Source organism: Thamnophis sirtalis, unplaced genomic scaffold (genome assembly GCF_051295495.1).
Source record: "Thamnophis sirtalis isolate CommonGarterSnake01/CBP01778 unplaced genomic scaffold, rThaSir2_p1.2 scaffold_2, whole genome shotgun sequence".
NCBI classification, from domain to species: domain Eukaryota; kingdom Metazoa; phylum Chordata; class Lepidosauria; order Squamata; family Natricidae; genus Thamnophis; species Thamnophis sirtalis.
In genome coordinates, this window is record NW_028261382.1 from 137063381 (window position 1) to 137090723 (window position 27343).

The 27343-nt window shown below is 36.0% G+C and overlaps 1 protein-coding gene across 3 annotated transcripts in view; it reads right to left on the bottom strand.

Moving 5' to 3' along the window:
- CLVS1 (clavesin 1) overlaps nt 1-27343 on the bottom strand; it is a 100852-nt gene that overhangs the window by 33152 nt on the left and 40357 nt on the right. For all 3 annotated transcript variants that reach the window (XM_087707020.1, XM_087707022.1, XM_087707019.1), the window contains 2 exons: nt 13696-14280; nt 2127-2301 (listed from right to left, as the gene is read on the bottom strand). In XM_087707020.1, coding sequence (XP_087563146.1) covers nt 2127-2301; nt 13696-14084 — 564 coding nt within the window. In that variant the 5' untranslated portion in view covers nt 14085-14280. The remainder of the gene's footprint in view (nt 1-2126; nt 2302-13695; nt 14281-27343) is intronic.

A 27343-nucleotide genomic window follows, 5' to 3' on the forward strand; every position in this document is an offset into this window, starting at 1 on the left:
AACAGGGATGCTAGGCATATGTTCAGAAGCATGATAAATAAATTGTTGCTTTTAAAATCCAGAGAAGTTTTATTATTGGTGCATAAAAACTGCAAATTATTATTATGCATAAGATGTTGGAAAATCTTGGTAGCATACAGTGTTGACTATATTCTCATCAACTAACTATGCAATGTGTAGCTAAGTCACTCTTCTTACATCTAGAGCAAAATATAACATGTAAGTAACATTAGGAATTTATGATTAAATAAGACAGAGGCAAATAGTAACCTTCTGCACAAAAGTGCTCATTTCCTATCAATCAACTTGGGACTGCAACTTAACATTCTTTAGAAAGCCCAATGAAGGACCCAATTGTTTACACACACACACACACACACACACACACAACTATAGTATAACTATATTACGGTATATACACAACATTCCTCTCAACAAGGAAATTTATCAATGGTACATTAGGGATAAAGAGAAACCAGTATTCCAGTATTATTTCAATTATTTCACTTTTGCCTTTGAAAATACTATGTAGCTTTTTTGAATATTATATAATTATTTACATCAGGCACACTTCTAGGAGAGGGATCCTTATTTTTATGAACTACAATATAGTAAGTGAATAATACACTTTACTGAAGAGTCTTAGTAAGTACTATTCAAAAATAAGTTAAATAGCATCTTTAACAGATAAAGCATTTCAAACATTCTTATCTGAAGAATCCTTACCAGTGTATCAAAGATAAAACATTTAAACATGCCTCACTTTAACTTAATGTTATTTCAATATTAGATAAACTAAGTACTTTTTAAGACTATTAGATGAATTACGCAAATTCTGGATAATTGCAGCTATTTAGGAGTATTGATAAATATTGCTTAGCTGTTAAAATGCAATAATTTAGAGACTTCCCATGGATGTTATTGCAAATTATACATCCCTAAAGGTGTTGGGTAGTATTGCAGGAAAGATGGCAGCCAGACAGTATAAGTTAAAGGTAGAGGTTCACCTTGCACATACTGTATGTGCTAGTCATTCCTGGCTCTAGGGAGTGGTGCTCATCTCTGTTTCAAAGCCAAAGAACCAGCACTGTCCGAAGACGTCTCTGTGGTCATGTGGCCATCAAGACTAAAAACCGAAGGCGCACGGAATGCTGTTACCTTCCCATCAAAAGTGGTCCCTATTTCTTTACTTGCATTTTTACGTGCTTTCGAAATGCTAGGTTGGCAGAAGCTGGGACAAGTAACAGGAGCTTACTCTATTACACGGCACTAGGGATTTGAACTGCTGAACTGCTGACCTTTTTGATCGACAAGCTCAGCATCTTAGCCACTGAGTCACTCCTAGCATTGTTGCCTAGTTCAGTAATGAGATGTCTGCAAGAAAACTACCAAGCTCAGAGAGTGTCAAGAACCCCACAGTTGGCTATTCCCAAAGCACTTAGTGATGCAAATTTTTCTGATCTGAAAAAAAATGGTTGTGGATTCAGCATTTCTTTTCCTAGTATCCTTAGGTTGCCTACAGCTGAAAAAGCAGCCTCATTCAAATGTTATCATTGATAGAATCTAATATTTAAAAGCAAACCACATATGTTGCTCCCACCATTCTAGGAATGTTTGTTCATTTATTTATGGATGTAAACATAGGCAACATATCCACCTCTGACTTTAATAGTTTAGAGACCTTTTTGTTTTAATTTTTTTAAAAGCTATTTGGACTTATAATAATGCAGACTGATGCTAACTCGGTCTCTGTATACTTATTTTATCCTCCATTCAGCACATATGCAGACATTCAGTATACATGTGGTATATATTTTGTCTGACAGATGTTGCAAATTATTAATCCCCCTGAAGTCCCATGGATTAAATCTTAAATCTCTAAACATTTCTAATTGCTGCAGCATGCAGTATAGCCCTGTGGTAAAAATGACTCACAGTTTCATTGAAACAAATAAGCATCAGACTTTCTTAATTAAGCCTCAAGTTTCAACGTGATTTTTCTATTTAAAAAATCTATTGATTTTTTAAATTATTTCTGTACTTGACAACAGTGTTCCTGGGAAAAAAGAAAAGAAATAAAGCCAAGGTATTCATCAAGGTATTACACTTTCTTCTGTGCTACATACCTGTAACCCTTCAATGGCCAGTCTGAGGATGGAAGGGGTCAATTTGGAGGCTTGCTTGAAAGAAAAATTACTCCAGTCTATAATTAGAACAAAGCCGTTTATCTGAAGCTCTTGATCTTCAATCAGAACTTCCAAGGACAAGAGAATAGCCCGTAAAATATCTACGAAGCAATTTCTAAGAATGGGAGAAAAGAGAAAAAATCATTATTGCTATCTTGAAATCATTCAAAAAATATCTTAATCATTCTTCATAAACTGGAAGCAAGAACAAAACAAAACCACTTGCTTTTGTGGCACTACACAAATGCAGCTCATTTTCTACCAGTAGAAATTGTAACAAAGTGATGGCTTTACTTCTTTGAACCTGTGCAAAGTTATTTTTTGAGTTTCTTCTCATTATTATGTATAATAGGCATTGTTAAAATGTCAAGATATAACAACTAAAACAAAATATTTTGAGAGTCTCATGAACTATGGAGAGAATTGAGAGTCTCATGAACCATGGAATTTTCCAAAGCAAAAAGAAAATAGTGTTTGGATATCAAAATAGAAGTCAGGATTAAGGAGAAAATATAGTAATTATAGGGCTGGGGAAATTTATTTTCTTCTCATCAGAGCTAATGATATTACAATTTACTTTTAATGCTTGTTAACTTTAATTTGCTGGCATAAATAAATGTGGTTCCTTGTACTAGATTTTTCATTCCTAATCTTTGTAATTGCTATCCTCAAAGTTATGATTCAATAAATCATAAAATTGTGGGACAATATATTATTATAGTAAATAATATAATGGCAGTTTTAGAAATAATCAGTGGACTGTAATGAACGCAGTGAACAAAGTTATTTTCCAGTTATATCTTCTGTCCAGAGATGGGTTGACAATTTTTTTACTACCTGTTTGGGTGTGCTCCTGCACGTGCTCACGAGACTCTTCTGCATGTGCACAGAAGTGTCTGGGTGGGTGGGCGCAGTGTCCCGCCACCACTATTACTGGTTCGCACTATTGGGACTGAACCAGAAGCATCCCACCTCTGCTTCTGTCCTTCCACATCATTCTTGCTAACCCAGGAGCAAGGAGGCTTGGCAATGAGGCTTTTAGATCTACATTGGACTCAGGGGTGGGTTGCTGCCAGCATTACTGCCAGTTGGGTGTGCACACTGCCAGTTTCGGTGACTCAGGCCAGCAAACCACTATCGGTTCAGCTGAACTGGTCCGAACCAGTAGGAACCCACCTCTGATTGGACTAGAGATGGAATCCTATCAAAATTACATCTTACTCAACAATACTTCCCCACTCCATGTGATAAAAGTATATGAGTTAGTAATCTGGTCAATGAATTCGAATAGACAATTCAATTTTATCCTTGTAATTAATAACATTGATAGCAAAATGATAAGCAGGTCCTCCTATTCACCCCAATACTTTCACCTCCATAAATGGTCTCACTTTCAGGCTGCAATTTTGTCTCACTTAGTTTTTAATGAAAAATTGGATATAAAAATAATTTTTCTAATTAGCAGTAGAACAAAAACTCACCTAAAAGTTGGAATGATTGAATTAAATTTCAAATTATCCCAGGGGACAGTAGCAATTTCCTGATAAAACTTTCCAGGCAGTTGAATTTGAAAGCCAAAGCAATACCAGCAAACTCTTCAAATGGTGGAATTTATATCATGATTATTATGCATGAACTAAAAACACGCTCACTAAAATGGTTTTTAATATAAAATGCAGCAAGGTGGAAGCCAAGGGAAGTTTGACATATTAGTGCGGGCACTATGTCGAAGATTCTAGCACTAGACTTTGACTGAAAACATGACTTTCATAAGCTTCAGCAGTAATTCTTAAGGAAGAGTTAATATTAGGTATGGATAAAGATGAAAAGATAATTGAAGTTTTGAATCAATCACATAAGAATAAGACCGAATACATGGCACCCATGACATTTTTACAATGCTATTCTCATTGCAATTTTCCAACTAACTCTTTAAAACCCATAACTGCTTTTAATGAGAATCTACCTTTATTATTCATAATTAATTTATTATTTATGCAGATTGGAATCAAGTATGAATGGTGCTTCTATTACAAATAGAGAAATATTATGAATTACATTGAAATTCTGTCACTGCCAGGACACACTTCCTAGTTCTTCCAAAAGTCCAAATACCAAATTGCTGGTAGTAGCAAACCAGACTGAATTAGACACACACTGTAGACAGGCACTGTTTTAATTCAAATTATTTTTCCCTTAAGCAACTCATGAGCATGTGATATCTGATTTCTACTTGCAGTGCTTTGTTTTTCGATGTCAACCAATCAGCAGCCCCTTTTGCAATTTAGCTGCCTTCCAAATGCATTCTCCCAATGTATACTTTTATTGGCATCTGATTTCTGACCGCAGTAAACATAAAAGATTCATTTAACAATTTTTCCTAAATCACCATTAATGGATTGAGGGCACAGGTGTCAAACTCATGGAGTCACATTGCCATCATGTGACATTTCGTGGCTTTTTTCCTCTTCGTGAGCTGGGCTGAGCGTGGCCTGTGCATGATGCATCCAGCCCATGGGCTGCCAGTTTGACAACCCTGGTTTAGTATTTATAACTTTAGCACATTTTCTTTAATGTGCTAAAAGTGAACAACTTTTTTAAGTCTGAAGTTACATTTTGGTCAAGGGAGGTAAGATAGGACAAATGTTCAATTTAACTCTATATAAATGTAGTTATTATGATTTCTCCTCGTGTCTCTAATACATTGTTGTTGTGTCAAATTAAAAATTTAGTGGTCATTCTGAATGGGCTTGGGGCCACATCTGAGACTTTTATAAACTGCAGACATTGTCATCACACTTTAATTTGCCAACAGACTTTCTACTACCAATCATTTTAATTCAGTGACAAAGACTTTGAGAATGATAGGACGAGATCTCTCAAAGTGCTATTTATGTCCTCTGTCATATCTTTCTTTAAAATGAACATTTTAAAAATACTTCAAATATTATTTCAGAGCCTCTTTCTATATTTTACTCAGCTTTATAATGTTCTTATCAGATTAGAAACTGTATAGTTCCAAATATAACTAATGTGTTTAGACAATCAAGATTGTATTTTCACTACAATTATACTCACGAAGAAGGGATTTGCCTTTTCTCATTGACATGGTTGATTTTTTTAATGGATCTTGTTATGTGTCAACAACTTGTGTATTAGTTAAATTGAAGAACATCCACAAATTTATTCCCAGGTCTGAAGTCAAAACTCCTTCCTTTTTTCTCTCTGTAAAAACCAATATCATGCATGTATGGCTATTACAAATTATATTATGCATGTATGGCTATTGCAAATTATATTAGAACTGTGGTTAGGATAAATTGAAACTACAAGTCATTATATGTAATAATGGTACTGCATGCTGGAAGATTCTTAACTTTGTGCCAACTGATCTTTGCAAAGTTGTTATGACTTTCCCTAGGTTGACTGGTTACAGCCTGCCTGCTCTTGGTCTGGTTTTAAAAATATTTTGTTCATCTGTTAAAACTCTGTTGAACTTCAAGTTTAAGATGCATGAAAGGGATACATCATTTAATGATTTATGCCAGATTAAGTCTGTAAAGTTTAAAAAATCAACTCTGTAAAACAGAAGCATATAGGTTACAGATGCAAAGAGAACAATCTGTAATATTAAATGTTATACAAATATTTTCATTGTACCGCTTGGAACACAAAAGAAAAGCTATGGAAAAATACTGTCATATAGCGATTAACAATAAACCGTCTTCCTTGAACCAATTCATAGAGATGATGGAGAAGATTGTAATCAGATTTTACTCAAATAAAAGCAATCATTCACTGGAATTCATAGAAGGGTTTCTTCCTCACCTCTCAAATAAATCTGGGGAAATGGTAAAAGAATGCAACCCTCGCTACTTTTAAATCACAAAAGGAAACCTAGGAAAAGAAAAGTTGTAAAAAAAAAATCTACCAGTCATTCTATGCCAGGCCAACAACTGCCTGTTTGGGCTGTATATGTGTGCATGTTGATTTTTTTTTAACCTTGTACTGTATGTGTACATTTAGTTTCACAAGTGTATGTACCTCTGAATGAGTGAGTGAGTGAGTGATATTTCTCATTTGTCCTTGTGTTTTTTTTTTTGAGATGCTATCTATTTATTGCATACTGTATTTATATCCTACTTTTTCTCTAGAAGGTCAAGGCAAAAGGCTTATTTCTTCCATTTTATCTTTATAAGAAGATCTCTTTAATTATAACAGAATGAAAGAAGCATAAACAGTCTAGACTCTAGCCCCGTGATGGCGAACCTATGGCAGGGGTGCCACACATGGCATGACGAGCGCTCTCTGTGGGCATGCAAGCCATCACCGAGCTTAGCTCCACCATGCATGTGCGCACACCTCTCACCAGCCAGCTGATTTTTGGGTCTCTGCCACACATGCGGGAGATGCGCATACATGTGGGGGGTCAGGGGGCATGCATGCGCGGGCGCAGGGTGAGTGCCCCTCACGCTCCATTTTTTGTCTCAAGAGGCTTCAGGGAGGCCTGCTAGGCCCAAAACCGGGCACAGGGGTCACGTACACATGCTCAGGGGAGCATGATGGTGTCGTGTGCATTGCATTATGGGTGTTGGCACATGCCTGTGTGCTGTCACACGCGTGCACACACTTTCAGCATGCGAGGACAAAAAAATTAGTCATCACTGCTGTAGCTTATAAACTGAAGAAAACTTGAATTTAGAATTATTACTGAAATAATAAAGGGTATGAAAACCATACTTTAATAAAGGATGTTGTAACTGTATAATATAAATGTGATTATATAAAAACTATGAAAGTGGAGTTTTATAGCTGTTAGAAGTATTTTTTAAATCAGGCAACACTAAAAGTTTAATGAAATCCTTTGCAGAAATGACTGGAAATTAAATACAGTAAATCTTTCAGTTTTTAGAAACAACCAAGGACTCAACATTATAGATTTTTATAAGAAAACACTTCTTTGATGAAATAGCAAAATGAACACAAATTACATGAATGTTTAGGCTTATTGGAAAGAATATATATATATATATATATATATATATATATATATATATATATATATATATATATATATATATATATATATATATATATATATATATATATATATATATATATATATATATATATATATATATATATATATATATATATATATACTTAAAGTCACAACCCCTGGTATGCCCAAATGTGGGAGGAAGGTCACACTTCCACTCTCTGTCATTAGGCTCGTCACAAGAGTCCATCCAGACAGAAACCCAATATTTTTACTGTTGCCTTTGTTATATTTGTGTTATTATTTGTGCTGATAAATAAATAAAGGAAGTCTTCCTTTATTTATTTATCAGCACAAATAATAACACACACACACATATATATATATATACACACACACATACATACATGCACACACACACACACACACATACACACACACACATACACATACATATCCTTTGTCTAATATTTTTTTCTGCCCTATCCACCTAGTATAATTTAAAGAGATAGCTTAATGAATTATTTTGGAGTCATCTGAACAAAAGCAAGGGAAACATTGGCATTTCATTTATAAATCAAACCATACCTACTGCTCACCTAATTAACACCAGCACAGCTGCTAATTAAATAGTTTACAATACTCAGCTACATAATTGGCCAACAGATTGAGTAAGGCCTTTGCTACAGGCAGTAAGTACTTTTCAAAGGCTTGCATTCATAGCCTATTAATGGTTTATAAAATATTCAGGCTGACAAAAGTTCACAATTTTTTGGAAATATGCTGTCAGCACCATTCATTTCCGTTCGGAGATTCTTTTATATCACTTTTCAATAATTCAGGAAGTAATATTCTTACTTTCTTTTTTCTTACTACCTTCCAATTTTAGCTTCATGTGCTACTTCTTCATTGTAACTAACTTATTTGTTGTGATTTTTTAAAAGAAACAAAACACAAATTGACTTATCCTAGCTCAGGGGTGTCAAACTCGTGGAAAATGGGCTGGATGTGTCACATGCTGGCCATGCCCATCACTGGTTTAGCGAAGGGTGAAAAAGTCATAATACATCATGTGACAACAACATGACAATGTTATTTGACAATTTGAACCAATTTCACCTAATAATCAATTCCCCCCTATTTCTTTAATTGAAATCAGTACTGACATGATTCCAATCTGCTTAAATCATTATAGCAATAGCAATAGCAGTTAGACTTATATACTGCTTCATAGGGCTTTCAGCCCTCTCTAAGCAGTTTACAGAGTCAGCATATTGCCCCCAACAACAATCCAGGTGCTCATTTTACCCACCTCGGAAGGATGGAAGGCTGAGTCAACCCTGAGCTGGTGAAATTTGAACAGCTGAACTGCAGAACTGCAGTCAGCTGAAGTAGCCTGCAGTGCTGCATTTAACCACTGCGCCATCTCGGCTCCTTATAATTATATCATAGCTCCTTATCATTATATGTCAGGTTCAAGAAACTAGGAATCAAGGCAGTTGAAATGACTATCCAGGTTTCTGGATGTTAACACTCTCTACAAGAATCTGAACTACTAACAGTCAAAGCACATTGGCGGTTGATAAGAGTCAATAAAATCCAAGGTGGACTGGACTTAGATCTTTTTTGAGAGTAAAGTGACTGAAGACTGATCGTGCACTTGACCCTTCCCTTGGGCTCAGCCTGGTCATCTTCTACATCATGTTTAGAACTTGTATTACAAGTCAACACATTTTAATATATAGGTAGTCTTTGACTTACAACCACAGTTGAGCTCAAAATTTCTGTTTCTAAACATGACAGTTGCAAAGTGAATTTTGCCGCATTTTAAAATCTTTCTTGCCATGTTAAGTAAAACATGGAAGTTGTTAAGTTAGTAACATAGTCGTTAACTAAATCAGTTTCTTCATTGATTTTGCTTGTCAGAAAGTCACAAAGCAGTAAACACAGGACCACAGGACAAGACAGCCACCATAAACCAGTTGTCAAGTGTCCAAATTTGATCACAGGGATGCTGCCACAGTCATAAGTGAGAAAAATGGACACAAGTCACTTTTTCAGCTGCTGTTGTAACTTGAATTAGTTACTAAATGAATGGCTGTTAAGTTGAAGATTATCTGTACTTCCTGGTGGATCAAATGTATCTAAGATTATATTAGTCTTTGACTGCAATAAATCAACCTGAATTGAATAGAAATATGTTTTTTAGGGTTCTTTAATGCTCTCAAAGCTTGCTTGTTTCCCTGTGGAAGTTTCATCCCCAAACTAGGTAACACCAGTGCTGCAAGAAAACAAGCAAGCTCAGAGACCCCTCATGTCAACCCTGAGCTACAAATATTCTCTTTTATTAGTATGATTTTAGTAGGACTTTTCATCATAATGTGCAATAGAGTATAAATAGTAGCATTTAATCTAGTTTAGAAAAAAAGACACAAAATTGAACTATAGGAATGACATATTAAAACTGATAGAATGTATGCATCCATGCATAAATGCACTCATGTTGTTTTTCTGTATAGCAGTCTTTGTTCATTTAATATTGTATCTTATTAATTTTCTGACAATTACTTACTCTAAAAATAATTAATTTTCTGACTGGAAAAGGCAAGTTTTTTTCTTCAGGTTCTAAATAATTCAGGATTTAATAATGTTTACAAGAATAGAAGTATAACAGAAGTTCACTATTCATGATAGTATTATAGATGCTTGCATTTTATCACTAATTTTTTTTATAATAATTTGTAATGCTTTGCATTTTATTCTAAAAATCCTGACCTTTCTTTTAATCAGCAAAATTAATCTTATTTAATTGGTTACACATGATATTTGTAAAAAAAACACCAAATAATAAATTTAGGTAGCCCTCCCTTAACAATGGTAATTGGGTCAGAATTTTTATCTCTAAGTGATTCAGTTGTGAAGTGTGTCATGTGACTGCACCATTTACCAATGGAAATTCCAATAGTTCCAGGTACTGTCATTAAACAAATCACTGTGGATTGTTAAGCAAGGATAACATATGCTTTTCAATCTCCAGTCAGCTTCATCATTGGCTTTGCTTGTAGGAAACTTGCAAAGATGGTCACAAATGGAGATCACATGACTGTGGGACACTGCAATGTCATAATTGGGAGCTGGGTGCTGAGTGCCTGAATCATAATTACATGACTGCCAGAAATGTAAATACAAGAACCAATCATAAGTATCACTTGTTGGACTGTTATCATTTTGAATAGTCACTGAATGAGTGGTCATTAAAGGAGGAGTTATATAGCCCGTATAGTTATGCCCAGCTATTAAGAAGTGGAGGAAGTGCTAAATTACACTTTATTATAAAAAAATTTATTCTCATATCAGAAAGGATTTAGGCTATTCTTAAGGAATTGCAATGATTCCTGCCTCAACCAGAAGAACCTCATTATTCTTTATGGTTTTGGAAGTCTTCTGGCAAATATTGCTAGTCAGATGTGTTGGATTATAGTTCTCAAAAATTCAAAAAAAAATTAAAAAGCAGTTATTCACGAAGGCACCATAACCGAGCCTTCCACCAATGACCTTAAAAGCGGAGTTAGTACACATTGGAAGAACTGTTCCATTGAATACCAGGACCTCAAGCTAATCATTCACAATATGGTTTGCAGTAGCTTCAGGATAAAATAGTCTTTCGAGATTATGGAGAATTGATGTGGTTAATTGTACACATTGCCCAGTAATTTAACATGATTATTCTGCATCATTTAAAGCCTCTGCATCATCTTCAAGAGATGTAAAGTGCAGTAGAATAATTAGGACATGAAATTACTACTGGTAAGATACTCACACTATAATATAGCTAATCAATTAAAACTGAACAGAAATAGTCTTAGTCATTGCAATCACTATGAAATCTAAGCACCAAACAAGATCCATGAATATCCTTAAGACAGATATTTCTACTTTCTTTTCTTGAGACCTCATCACATTTCACAATGTCTGTTTTTCTTAGCTTTCTGGATCCCTTTAGCTGAAAAGCTACAAATTGTGGCAGGATTAGAACTAATTTATCCTGTAGCCTAACAAAACCAAGCATAAAACCACTTTTTATCTCTTCAAAAAGCATTTTCATGAATTTATTTATCACCAACTTCCTTTGCCCAGAGCTTATCTGTTAGAAACAGATAGATATTTTTCATCATAGAAGATATAATGCACAAATGCACTTCTCTCTTCTTTGTTTTTTTAAAAAAACCAAAAGATATTTCTGTTAATTACGGTATCTCATAACTTGATATTTTCAAATTTTTCAAAAGCACATAGCTACCACAAACCAATTTGGAAAAACCAATAAATTCATTGAATCTGGATCGATTTAGCTTGAATCACTAGTCTATTATATAACTCAGTGTTTTCTATGCGTGGCAGCTTTAAAACATGGCGACTTCTGATGATGCTGATTGGGAAATAAAAGTCCAAACATCTTAAAGTCGTCTACTTTGAGAAACACTAATTGCAGGGGTGTCAAACTGGCAACTGCAGGACGTATGGGTCATGCACAGGCCACATACACATAGCTCGATGAATGGGAAAAACATTGTGAAATATCACGTGACAGCAATGTGACGCCACAAGTTTGACACTTGTGTATTAATGTATTCCTTAAATAATGAATAGTTTACTACTAAGTTTACTACTAATTTGTATTAGAAAGGATTTTAATGCTTGATTACAGAGCTATTTTCATGTGACTTTAATTTCTGGAGTCTGCTAACATTTTTCTTGCTGTTCTTATAATCTTCTCAGTTATGATGTCTTTGCTACTTGGCAAGAGGAAAAAAATGAATGTCTGTGTTTGCCACTGAAACCTTTTAAAGCTGTGCAAAAGTGAGAATGGAATTGTTTTAATCCTGGCAGTAAAATATAGAAATGGAAATTATATTTTCTCACTATTTCTCACTACACATCCTTGTTTCTTATTTTGAAGTGATTTATCAAACAGGAAAAAAGAGCATTGATCTGGTTCAACTAAATAGACTTTATCATAATAAGCATCTTCATCCCTTCCTTTTTACTTTCATAGGTATCCGTATAATGTTAGGTTAAAAGCTTATTTTTTTTCCTTTTGCCACTATTTTTTAAATTAATTCTGTGGTCAAAAACAGGGGTATCAAACTGGCAGCCTGCAGGCCATGCTCACACCAGCTCTGCAAAGGGGGAAAAAAGTCATTAAATATCACGCGACAGCAGCATGACACCACGAGTTTGACACCTGTGGACTAAAGATATTAAATGTAGGGCTTTAATCAAAATATAATTGATCTAAATTAAAGATTCAATATGTTGCAAATGTTTTTGTTTACACTACAAGTAGAAGTCTTGGCATTATGTATTTAATAATAAAATATAGAACTTAAAACAGAGCATGGGATTTTGCAAACTTTGTTTTTAACTATTAACAAAACCTTGCAATAGTAAAATAATTCTTCATTTTAATAGAATTTCATAAACACCTATTGACATTCAGAAAGTTTAAAAATATTGTTCTCCTTCCTTCCTTCCTTCCTTCCTTCCTTCCTTCCTTCCTTCCTTCCTTCCTTCCTTCCTTCCTTCCTTTTCAAATAATAGTGATGCTTTGCCCTTTCTATCCCAGTCACTATGCAATTCAAATGGTTAAGTATTTGACATCTTGGATTAATAAAGTAGAAGTTATTGGACCTACTGTTATGGAAAGATTGAGGTAAAGACGAATTTTCCTCTCAACACCTGGGTTATTCAACCTTCTTTTAGTCATATAGAATCTCCAGTATTAAAATCAATTGTAGTCAGCTGTATTATGACATTATAAATTATATATCAGTGTAAATATGGTTTCAAAAGGAATTGTTTTTGAAAATAGATAAAAGGTAAAGGTTCCCCCTGCAGATATGTGCTAGTCTTTCCCAACTCTAGGGGGTGGTACTCATCTCTGTTTCAAAGCCAAACAGCCAGCAGTGTCTGAAGACGTCTCTGTGGTCATGTGGCCGGCATGCCAAAGGTGCGTAGAATGCTGATACTTTCCCACCAAAGGTAGTCCCTATTTTTCTACTTGCGTGTTTTACGTATGTGCTTTTGAACTGCTAGGTTGGCAGAAGCTGGAACAAGTAATGGGAGCTCACTCCGTTATGCAGCACTAGAAATTCGAACCGCCAAACTGCTGACCTTTCTGATCAACAAGCTTAGCATCTTAGCACTGAGTCACTGTGTCCCATGCTTTTGAAAATATATCTTCCCAATACCAATAAAACAATACTTTAATTTTACTAGGCAATATTTCCCATTGTGTTGAAATCTGAATTATGCATGTGAAATAGTAAATACACACCTGAAGCAAGATTTAAGCACATTCTTCATTTATCATGTTAAATATTAGATAAGTCAAATAATTGGCAAAACAATGCAACATTTGAATAATATTTGAATTGTCAATTATATAATAAATCATTTCCTAATGAATGTTGTATTTAAAAAAAAGATAAGGATGCTATCTACATTTACCTACTCTGATCCCAACTGGCTGCAAAGAGCAAAAGTATCTTTCTGCCATAGTGATCGCGGTTTTCTAGCACTCCTGGGAATCCATCAATCAGAGCTCGTTTGATCCCTGGATCATCAGCCTTGAAATTTTTAAACATATCCAGATTCAGCTGCCGATATTGGAAATACTGAGCCAATAATCTGAAGGCATCTGTTTGATGAAATTTTCTGGCTCGAAGAAATCTCAGGATGAAGGCATCATCTGTGCGCAAGAATCCAATGTCAGGTCTTGTGATGATCATGTCCCTTACTTGCTGAATATCCTGGTGCAAAACATCTGGGTTTTCATTAAGTTCCAGGCGGGCTTTCTCTATGATTTCTGGACTGAGTCCAGTATGCAAATGGGTCATGTCTTCAAAAGTTGCTTTTCCAAATCCTTAGCTTTAGAAATAGGGTCAGAATATGCAATGGCCCCATTCAACTAAGTCTATGTGGTGATCCATTCAAGTGCATTTATCTCTTGCATTATATTGAGTGGGGGAAAAAATTCACAGGTATTTCCCTTCATATTCCCAGATATCCATCCAAGGTACAAATTTGCATTCTCTGTAAAACAAATATATAGATAAAAATCAGTAATTGTGAATAAAGTGAATAAGCACATTGAATAAGCACATTTCAAAACTCTCTATCTGCCTTTTTACTGCCAGTCTAGATCTGGTTAAAACTGAAAAATGGAATAATACATTACCATCAATTCTGTGCCTCACATACATCATGATGAAAATATAATTGCATTGAGCCATCAGCACTATAGATATTACATTGATTTAATATTTAGTATTATGCTATTGCTCTTATTTAACAAGAATAAAGTTAAAAATGGAAGACTGGGAGTGTGATATACATATGTATTCTGAGAATTAATAACACTTTTTGTAAATAAAACCTGCTTTTCTCTTGCTAAATGGAATTTCATTCTTATTGCTTCCAACTTGCTTCCAGAAGTTGTGAATGCTCCAAAACTGGGCATTTAGGGGTGGTTTGCTGCTGGTTTGCTTCATCCAGAGGGGGCAGACTGTAAATTGACCATAAATTGGTTTGCTCATGTGTAGAACATGAAAAAAATACTAAAAAACATGCCAGCAATGGCAGCACTGTTCCCTCTAAGGTGCGCGGCTGCGCAGCTGCGCACGTGGCAAGAAAATCCCGCGCAGCAGTTTCTATCTGCCGCGCAGAGATTTCTGTCAAAGCAAACGCGGGGAAGTCCTTTGCAGGCGGCTAGAACTGGCCGCCTGCAAAGGACCTCCCCAGACTTGTTTTGAAGAGCACGGCTCTTCAAGTCCATGTTCGGGGGATCCCTTGGAGAGGGGATTCCTTCCTGCGAGACCCCATCCAGAAAATGCGGGGAGCGGCAGCGGAGACCCGGGGCTGCTTCTGCTGCGACCGCTGGACTGTGGGGCTGGGAAGGGGGCGGGAAGAGCGGCGGGGCTGGCGGGGCCAGCGGTGGCAGGCTGGTTGGCTGCCTTTCCACCGCCGCCCCCTCTGTGCGGCGGCTTTAGACCTGCTCCCCCCTCCCTCCGCCGCCCCCCTAACTTGAACCTGGTCCGCAGAGGGGCGAGCGGGCGTGGGGGGGTCCGGCACCTGCGTTCTGGCGCAGCCCAGCGGACAGGGCACTGCACGAGGGGGCGGGCGAGGAGAGGAGAGGCGGGGCGCCCTGCCCTGGTGGCTTTTACTTTCCGGGGCCAGGAGGAAGGTATCCAGAGTCAGTCTGCCTCTGAAGATGGGGTTTTATTTGCAACCGGGCATTCAAAGATTCTCCGATAAAGGAGGATTTAAGAATTGATACTTTAAAACGCAAGTTCTTCTCACGCTCCACTAATCTATCAAGAAGGGAAGAAGGGGGAATCAGATGCTTCCCCCTTCACTAAAGAGGCAAAGGTTTCCAATTGTCCAGCAGCCTTCGTGGCAAACATTTTTTTTTCCATTTTCTTGAGGAAGTTTGACTCCGGCGGTTTCCGTAGTGTTTTACTGGTGGGCTTTTCATTTTAGGAAGGGATTTGGTCCTACATCAAGATACATTTCTGAAGATGTTATCAGTACCTCCTTTCTGATTTTTATTTTGATTTGCTTGTTTGTAAAGTAAATACCTTACTGGTTGCAAGTAGTATGAGGTCACCATTGGGTTTCTGGACTAGAAGATCCCATTGATCTCTCCAAGTGGGTCTCCTGTGCTTTCATTGGGAGTGTCACAACTTCATGCACTGTTCCTGTCTGGGGCTGCATCAGAATGAGGCTCTCCGGCTCAGTTTCAGGGAGGCTCTCCTGGCACCGGGCGAGGGGGGCATCCAAAAGAGAAGATTGGAGTGGAAGTTGTCTAATATGTCTAAGAGTTGCCTTGGATGAGATAGATGTGTGGCTATATAAATTTGATTAATGAATATAAACTTTATTGCTCTTACTGTTGCAGTATATGATTAGGAGGTATATCTGCTTGAACATGTATGTTTATACATACTTACACACATACAAATATTAAAGTCTGTTGTGGGCACATATTTAATGGAATGGCGAGGATTGGTTTAAACGGAAGAATTACAAAGTGAAGTAATGGACATTACATAATCTATTGTATGTGTTTATGTCTTTTTTCCTATTTACTTGTTTAAGCTTTATTCTAGAAAAAGTTTTTTTCTCTTTATTTTCAAGATATTTTTAAATCCTTTGGGGCAAATAGAGAAATGTAGGTATAGTAATGAACATGGCTGACTTCAGAGAATACAGCTTGATATTTTAATTATAGGAAGTTTAAAGCCAACCTGTTTGTTGGCTTTAATTGAAATATTTTCTATATTGGCTTCAATTTTGGTCCAGTAAATTTATTTTTATAAGTGGAACTAAAATGAGCAAGCATGATTAACGTTAAGTAGATAATACAGAGTTTAAAAGACATTTTGGTTAAAAATTTAAACCTTTAACTTCTTCAGGAAAAATTTCAGATTCCAACTGTTTATCAAGCAACAGTAAGAAATCATTCTCCTACATCTGCTGCCACCTCCTCCTCCTCCAACAGCACTGCCGGATTTCCGCCCAATGCTGCGGGGGCGCCAGTGGGAGCTTTGGCAGCTTCACCTCAGCCGCAGCGCTGGGCAGCAAATGTGTTGGTGCTGTTGGAGGAGGAGGAGGAGGAGGAGGAGGAGGGGGAGGGGGAGGGGGAGGGGGAGGAGGAGGAGGCAGCAATAGCACCTGAGGACAGGACAAGAAGCAATGGAAACTTGTCAGAAGGAGACTCAAGCTGGAAATAAGGAGAAATCTGACAGTAAGAACAATTAAAATCAATGGAATCTTAATTCATTTGCTACATGTTTTCAAAAGACTGGACGGCCATTTGTCTCAGATGATATAAAGACTCCTGCCTTGGACAAGGGGCTGGACTAGAAGACCTCCAGTATCCCTTCTGATTCTATGATTTTAAAAACCACAAGCTTTTTACAGCTCGCTTGCAACTTTACCAAATTTAATTCAGCCATTTCCTTTTGTTATTAAATGGGTATTGCTAGTTCAATGCACATGCACTCCACTTTTAAGATGCTGAAAAAATCCCCATGACCTGCAACAAAATTCATTCTTCCACTCTTATCTTGCCCTAACTTCTGATAGGTTCCTGAAATATAGATCTACAAAATTTAGTGAAAATATTTCTATCTATTTTAATACAGACTCGTAAAACAGATTGGGACAAATGACATTAGTGCTCTGGGATAATAGCAGGTTTACTCTATTTGGATTTTCAGATAAAAGGTATCTTTTGTGCTAAGTTCTAACAATGTAGTTCTCTAATGTAACTATGAAACAGTCCAAATATATAATTCCCCTCAGGGAGGAATTCCACAAGTTGAAGTCCACAAGTCTTAAAGCTGTCAGGTTTGAAGACCCCTGGGGGTTTTTTTCCCTAAAGGGTTAGGGGTGCGAGGGTCTTGTAACAACAGCTTTAAGACTTGCGTGCTTCAAATGCCAGACTTTCTGAGCCAACATTTTGGTTGCTAAGCAGGAGCGTTGTTAAGTGATACTGATATTATATAACACTTTTAATTAAGTGGGTACCTTGAATAAACATAACTTTGAGTTTCAAATAATACTGATTTCGTTGTTGTCTTAGGTAACATCTGTGAAAAAAATTCAGGTGCTCAGGCATGAAAATATGCTGCTCAAACACTATACTTTTCTGCTCACACTGAAAAAAAATTAGAGGGAACATTGAATGGCAGTGGCGTGGCCAGCCTGGTTTGCTGCTGGTTCTGCGACCAAGGCCAAAATACCACTAATGGTTTGCCCAAATCAGTGCAAACCAGTAGCAACCCACGTCTGTTGGACATCAATTTGTCTGAAGTGGTGTAGGGTTTCCTGCCTAAGCAGGGGGTTGGACTCGAAGACCTTCAAGGTCCCTTCTGTTATTCTATTCTAAACAGATCATAATTTCCAAAGAATCATACTCAGAACAATTTTCAATATTAAAACAGTTCTTACTAATCCCCAACAAGAGATTGTTCTTTCAAACATATGCAAAATAATTTATGCAAAACAGAGATATACATGTACTTTGCACATACTGTATCTCAGTGTACAAACCAGTCTTCTTCTAGTAGGAATAATTTTTAACATCCAAATCCACAAAACAGCCTTTGATCTCAGGAACCTCCCCTCCCTTCCTTCTTCCCCCCTCCTCCATAGACTAAGGTAGATGGATTGCATTCCTTGATCTATTCAGATAGCCACAAAACCTTATCTGAACACTTCTGAACAAAACTATTCTAGAGAATCACACAAGCATGGCATTGCAAACTACATAATTGTTTCTGGCGAAACTCTGAAGCAAGATTAGGAAAGATTTCTGTTGAATACATGCAAATTACCTAAATTAACACATTGAGGTGATTCAGTCAGTTTCTTCTGGAGAGATTCCTAGACTCCACATCAGTGATGTGCGGTGAGGTTTATGGCTGGTGAGGCAGTGACACAGGGGTTTCAAATTTTTTTAGACTTGTGGACTTCAACTCCAAGAATTCCACAGTCAGGCATGCTCAGTTCCGATTTAAAGCGACAGCATTTTTTCTCCTTTGCGAAATAAGTTTTCCTTCATTCTTTTTCTTCTCCCTACCCCTCCTTCCTCCCTCTCTCCCTCCCTCCCCCCTCTCTCAAACAGACACACGCATACAGAGAAGTTGGCTCCCTCTCTCACTTAATCTCAAACAAACACAAACACAGAAGTTGGATTGGATATATTTTCCAATGGCTTGAAACCAGCTCCTCTGCCATAGCCCCGCCCATTCCCCTGCTGCCTTCCGATCTGAGCCTTTGATTGCAGGTGGAGCCACGTTGCCTTTTCAAACTTGTAATCAGTGAAGCTGGGCTTATATACTTTTATCCAGCTCTGTGTGTGTTTGTGTGTGTGTGTGTGTGTGTGTGTGTGTTTGAAAAGGCAACGTGGCTCTGCATGCAATTCAAAAACTTTTTGAATTCCTCCCCTCCCAAAACACGCACCTTTTCCAGCTGTTTCAGAGAGGATTTCAACTCTGCTCTTGCCTGCCATCATGAAAAGAAAAATAAATGTAAAAGGAAAAAGGCATGAGCTCTGAGATCAGACTGAGCTAGCTGCTCCCAGAGTGTCTAAAAAGCCTCTAAAAACACCCTTTACAGGAGGCAGGAGAACCACGTGCCTCATCTACATAAGGATTTTTTTGGCTTTTAACCCTTGCTTAGCTCTGCTCGAGTGATCATAAAGTCAGACTAAATGAGGCACCTCGTTCTCCTGCCATCCCCTGTAGAGGGCACTTTTTAGAGGCTTTTTTACACAGTTAAGCACTAAGTAGAGTCATCCACTGTGACTCTGGCAGCAACTAGCTCAGCCTTTTTCCTTTTACATTTTTTTCTTTTCATGATGACAATGGTGAGGCTGTCTCCCCTGCCTCCCCTGACTGCACGTCCCTGCTCCACATCTCCCACAACTTTCCACATATTCCAATGCAGAAAGTCAAAGGGATCATCCCCTCTGTTCAAACAAATTTCTATGTGTCTTTATATATGTATGAATTGCAACATATATAGGACTCTAATAATTTGTTTAACTCTATATTGATGACAAATCCACATATCCATGGTAGAATGAAAGAGGGCAAAGGAAGGAAAGGAGAGGAGGCAGGAGAGAGGAGAGGAGAGACTATAGTGAAAGTGGAATGATTACTGGAAGAGAAATAATTCCATTTTCATTCTAGTTTCTTTCATTTCTTTGCTTTTCTTTCATGTCCATTTTTCTCCTAGGGTTATTTTTGAACCACCATAAAATTCCCCGTCCCAAATTCAGAACTTCTTTTCACTTTTGTATTCTCATTAATTGTCTAGACTTTCATCATAAACAATTAAACCAGTCACATTTTTAAAGCGATTCCCTTTTGTGTTACACATGAAGATCTTACGATGAACCATGCATTTATCCAATACAAATATAATGTCTGAGCAGATGGTCATCAATCCAATTACCATTGACTCTTGAATATGCAAATGGCACAGTCACATTCTTGAATTCTTTCTTACTCGCTCATTCATTCATCTCACTTCACAGAAAACAATTGTTTAACTTTTTTTCCTGAAGTATGATGCAATATTTGATTATAGGCAGAATTTTAGGCTGATACTAGTCTGCCTTCAGAAATGAAACCTAGAACTCTCAAGATGGCAGAAAATCCTGAGTGCTTCCAACCAAAAACCAGGGCAAGAACCAGTGAGACTGCATCAAAAATGATTTCCTCTTCTACAGTTCCTTCATGAAGAAACCAAGTAAGTTTCCCCTAATAAACACAAAGGTGAATCCAGATTCAGAGGTAACTGACATTCCTGTTTGGGCCTAATAAGCTTTAAAAGTACAAAAAAAAATTTCTTTTTAAATAATCTTTATTGGTTATACATTTTTTTAAAGAATAAAACATACAAATATAAATACAATTTTAAACATACAAAATTCTTTTTGATAAGAGTCTTATCCATAGAAGAGTAAAGACAGACTGGACTTTTAGTAAAAGTTTTACTTGTATTCCATCTTAATCATTATTAAAGCTGAACTCTGAGGATCGTATCATCTACTCAGCTATCCAAAAAGGTCAGCTCACATGCCTTCCCTGATTTAGCCCTGCTGTCATTATTTATTTGTTTGTTTACTGCACTTATGTGCCTAGAGGTAAGCCTAGATGTAGAACCGAGGTGGGTTGCTCCTGGTTCAGCCCAGATTGTGTGAACCGGTAGCAGTGGCAGCGGGAAGCTCCGCCCACCAACCCATATGCTTCTGTGCATGTGCAGAAGCTTATGCGCATGCACAGAAGCTTATGTGCATGCTCAGAAGCACTGTGCGCCTGAACCAGTCGTAAAAAAATTGGCAACCCACCACTGATGTAGAAATCCACAAGGGAATGCTGTGCTATGCTAACCAGCTTTTGATCATATTCAATAGATCATAGTAAGTCACAGGAAATTTCAGACTTTACCAATTGAGCTGGTGAAAAGAAAGAAAGAAAAAAGGGGAATGTGTGCTAAAGAGATGGCAGCTGGTAATATTTCCAACTGCATGTGTGGTACCAAATAGGGTGACTTGTGCTAGCAGATCATGACGTTAAATATTTCACATAAGTAAATGAAATGTCAGGTTTACTGTTTTGGTAAAATGTCCCATTTTACATGGACACATATAAAATCACTAAAAAGTAAATAATGTACATCATTCATTTTTACATCCCTTCTTTCATTCTAACATTTGGCCTTAAGGCAACATGTAGGCAGCCAGAATAATCAATATTCCTTTGAGGTTTCCTGATAGTATTATTAAATATGCTATTGGCTATTGTAATGTGTTCATTTAGTGGCTGAATCATGCCTACTGGTTATTTCATTCATAAAAATTCTTGAATGCTATAAGGCATTAAACAAAAAAGTATTTAATTTTCAGCTTTAACAATTAACATTTATCATTCAATATAAACTGCTACACGTTAATTAACCTAACAAAGCTTTAGACTCCTATAGTATTGTTATAATTTGTTTACAAAATCTGAAGATACAACTGCCAGGTATTTAGTATGAAACCATCAAACCTGGAATGTCATAAGGCAGGGCCATCAAACTCACATTGTCACAGCAACATCACATAACATATTTGAACTTTTTTCCCCTTTGCTAAACTAGGCAGGGGCAGAGCCAGCACATGATGCATCCGGTCTATGGACTGCAAGTTTGATACCCCTGTCATAAGGTATCAATATGAGCTGATCCAAGTGGTGTGGTCTTTGCAATTGACAGATGGAAAATTTAGCAATGAGCAGATTTTCTAAGTGCCATCCAATATTTTAATTTATGCCATAATTTTTCAATTTAAGTTTTTACATCTTGATAACTTATGTCCTTCTCCTGTCCTTTATCTGCCTTTCTACTAGTCCCAAGAATTGCCACATCAATTACCTACACTTTCTTCTTTTAAGCCAATTATATCTGGTGTGTTACGAGCTAAGACTTTATCAGTCTACATTCAGAAATACCATAATATTTTACACCATGTTCATTTTTTACTTCTATTTCAACTATATATACCCACCAATTTTTCATTACTAGTACATGATAATTTTTACTGATGTTCCAGTGAATCATTTTGGCAGATAAGCTTTATTGTATAGTTTGTAGTAATTACAAAATAAATGTAATTAGTTTGTATGATATTCTGAATATATGAGCTACTTTTTCCTGCCTCTTTGCACAATCTGCACTTTGAATCACTTAAAGATGTCTCAATTTTGGTGTGGTTTCATTAGTTTGAATAGTTTGCTCTATCACAGCAAAAAGCAAGCCTTCAGTTTCTTTTTAAAATATTATTATAGAGTAAATACTAGTAAAGTACTACTTGTGAGAAGATATTACAGTATTTAACTGGAATTGAATAAATTTTATAGTTACCAATTCTACAAAAATCAGTAACAGTGCTTACAAAAAGAACTCTTCAGTATTTTAACATAATCTTTGTCTTCTCACAGTAGCAGAAATCAAAGTGTTTTAAATATATTACAGTTTAAGGAATTAAGAAATGAAAAAACTAATATTAAGACAGAAAATGCATATAAATAAAAATATGCATTCCATATATATATTCCATATATATATTCCATATATATATTCCATATATATATATATGTATATGTGTGTGTGTGTGTTATATTTGTGCTGATAAATAAATAAAGGGAGACTAGTATAGACCTATTTCAAGCTATTTAGCTCTCATCAGCTAGCCATATCCTTACTGGGATTCGAACCTGTCTGTATTACATCTTAGGCAGATGTCTTAACCATTAAACTTAAATAGATCTATACTAGTCTCCCTTTATTTATTTATCAGCACAAATACAACACAAATGTGGCAAAGGCAACAGTAAAAATATTGGGTTTCTGTCATGATGGTCTCTTGTGACGAGTCGATGGACGAATAGTGGAGGCGGTTAGCTTCCTCCCATGATTGGGGCATACCAGGCGTTGTGACACTAAATATATATCTGGATGGTCTCTTGTGACGAGCTGAAGGACAGAGCCAAAGGACAGAGAATGGAAGTAGTGATCTTCCTCCCATATTTGGGCATACCGGGGGTTGTAACTTTATATTTTATCTATATATCTATATATCTATATATCTATATATCTATATATCTATATATCTATATATCTATATATCTATATATCTATATCTATATCTATATCTATATCTATATCTATATCATCTATATCTATATCTATATCTATATCTATATCTATATCTATATCTATATCTATATCTATATCTATATCTATATCTATATCTATATCTATCTATCTATCTATCTATCTATCTATCTATCTATCTATCTATCTATATATATATAATGTTATATTTATGCTGATAAATAAATAAAGGGAGATCTATTAGATCTATTTCAAGCTATTTAGCTCTCATCAGCTAGCCACACCCTTGTTGGGAATCGAACCTGTGCTCTATTGCCTCTCAGGCAGATGTGTTAACCATTGAGCTACAGAGCTCGGCTCCTTATCAGCCAGCCAGGGTGAGAGGTATATATTTAAAGTCACAACCCCTGGTATGCCCAAATATGGGAGGAAGGTCACACTTCCACTCTCTGTCTTCGGCTCGTCACAAGAGACCATCCAGACAGAAACCCTTTATTTATTTATCAGCATAAATATAACAAATGTAACAAAAAGGCAACAGTAAAAAATATTGGGTTTCTGTCTGGATGGTCTCTTGTGACGAGCCGAAGACAGAGAGTGGAAGTGTGACCTTCCTCCCATATTTGGACATACCAGGGGTTGTGACTTTAAATATATATATATATATATATATATATATATATATATATATATATATATATATATATATATATATATATATATATATATATATATATATATATATATATATATATATATATATATATATATATATATATATATATATACATACATACATACATACATACATACATACATACATACATACATACATACACATACACATACACATACACATACATATATATATATACACACACACACACACACACACACAGATACACATAGATACACATAGATACACATAGATACACATAGATACACATAGATACACACATACATTCATTCATTCATTCATTCATTTAAATACAACTTCCCAACATAATACTTGTTTACTCATTATTCACAAGTCTACACAAAATTAACATATTTAGCAATATCAATAACACTTAGACTTACATACTGCTTCATAGTGCTTTACACCCTCTCTAAGCAATTTAGGTAGTCAGCATATTGTCCCCAAATATCTGGGTCCTCATTACCAACCTTGGAAGGATAGAAGGCTGAGTCAACCTTCAGACAGTGAGAATTGACCTGATGGCAGTCAGCAGAATTAGCCTGCAATACTGCATTCTAAACACTGCCCCACCATGGCTCTCTGATTAAATCTAATCATAGAATTATTTGGTCAAATAACTGATTTATTTGAAAAAACTGAAGAGATAAAGTTTCTTTTCTACTCTTTTTTATTTTTCACCATTTTTATAATTTCTTTGTATTTTTAAGCTGTCTGCAAGATTCCATCTATTTATTATAGTTGAGATCACTGAAATAAACTAGGGCTAGAATTCTAATTTAACAAGTACATGTGTCATTAAAAATTACTTGTAAATATAATGCTATTCACAAAAATGTTTCAAAAATCATGTTATGAACGGTTGGCTGAAAAAAACCAAATACATTTTCAAAGGCTTACCCGGCCCTAATTGCTTTATGTGAAATATTAATGTAGTTTATTTTTTTAGTGCTTTGTTGTTTTTCTTTGTGACTTCAACATTAGGGGAGCCCCCCCCATCTTAGCTAGAAATGACCTAAATTGTAGCCAAATGTTCAGGAGATCATTAGGTTTGAAAAGCTGTGATCACTATTTTACAAGTCTAACACAATATTTGATAATGTATTCACAAATGTTTGATGTAATGATTACTATTACACCAATTATAATACTTACATTTCACCATCTTATTTATTTATATCCTGACTTTATTTTATATTTTTGTAAAGGTACAGAACAATCCAACACATCTTCTTTCTCCTATTTTCCCCACAACAACCACTATGTGAGGTGATAAGTAGATAGATTAGATAGATAGATAGATGATAGATAGATAGATAGATAGATAGATAGATAGATAGATAGATAGATAGATAGATAGATGGATATAGATAACATAGACATAGATGTACTGTAGATTATGCATAGATTAGACATAGACGGTATATACATGAGAGAGAGAGAGAGAGAGGAGAGAGAGAGAGAGAGAGAGAGAGAGAGAGAGAGAGAGAGAGAGAGAGAGAGAGATATTTATATAACAATAACTAATATTTACCATTAGTATAAGTTCAGGCCTATGTCTATTGCAATAAATTACACCAGTGACTTACTGTTTATGTGGAACTATTTGACTAAATAGCAATAACACTTAGACATATACCACTTTACAGTGATTTACAGCCCTCTCTAAGCAATTTACAGAGTCAGCATATTGCTCCCAAAAAATTGGGTCCTCATTTTACCCACCTCAGAAGGATGGAAGACTGAGTCAACCTTGCGCCTGGTGAGATTTGAACTGCCAAATTGCAGTCAGTCAGCAGTCAGCAGAAGTAGCCTACAGTACTGGACTTTAACCATTGCACCATCGTGACTCAATATTACCATAATGGCAGATAGGATGTGCTATTGGTTTATTTGTTCAATTTATATATCACTTTTCATTCACGAGCACAAGTTGGAATGTTGGATTGAAAAAGAGTGATTGGCTCAAAGTGACCCAATGACCTATGGTTTAAATCTGACCCTCCCTAAATCACCACACCATGCTGGTTCTAAATCACTATATTACATATACTACACTGATATAAAGCTTTTATGGAAATGTCAGGCTAGGGTTTCTTTGGTTTAGAAGTCATCAGTTATACATTGTTTGTCAATAAATTCAACAAATATTTCTCACCTTCCCCAAAAAATATTCTGTACCATGTATAAAATTCATCTCTCAGTTACTATCACGATATCAGTGATAGTTTTGAAGGCCCAATTGTGCTGTTTTGAACTGAAAAACTATGCTTAATTACATCAATATGTTATTGCCAATCTAGTTTTTAAAAAGGTTAAAGAGCCAAAGCAAAACAATTTCTTATAATTATCCATGCATTGACAATCAAATGTCAGAAAACATTCTTTCTCTCTTTTAAAAATCTTCTCTCGCGTTTGATTTCTTGCTCTTCATTTTCAGAACAGGGATGAGTCAACAAAACAGGGAAATTATTAATATACCTGGTATAATTTCATTAAAAATGAAAGCCACAACAAGAGCTGAATCATTGAAATCAAACCAGGAAAATAATTTGTTGAGTGATACCCTGTTACAAGCTGAAAGAGAAAACGCATACGTGTGTCTCTTCTGCATGACATCATGCTGTTACATAACATCATTTTACTTGTTGGCACTGCACTAACTTTTAATGCACTAGGACAATCTGTTTTATTGTCTCAGTATACCATGTAGCCACAGGGAGCTTCTCCTTCCATGTGTGTCTCATATTTGTCTGTCCCTTCCAAATATAAACCAACTGCATTTAAGAACAAAGAGCAGCCATCTGTTCTTTAACTTTAGATTATTGTTTTCATCCATTGTCCTCAAAGAAAAGCCCAATAAAAGATTGCCAGTATTAGAAATATATTGTACAATCGTTGTATGATTTCATGGCATTTAGTTATATTTATTAAAATTTTGACTTTTATACTCCCTCTCAACACACCCACCTACCCACACACTATTCTAACTCTCCTATACTTTGACCTTTTTTCTGAATTGTAACCTTCAACTGAACTTCCCCACTTAAGGCTTCTAGAAATATTAGTATATATGTATGCAAGCATGTATGCATGTGGTTATTTTTTCTGCTCCCCTCTGAGAATGTAAAGATGCTCAAATGTAACCTCTGTGGGAGTTTAAAAGAAGAAGAAAAACCACAAAAGTCCAGGAAGAAGAGTTAGGTAGTGGGGTGAAGGAAAAGCTTA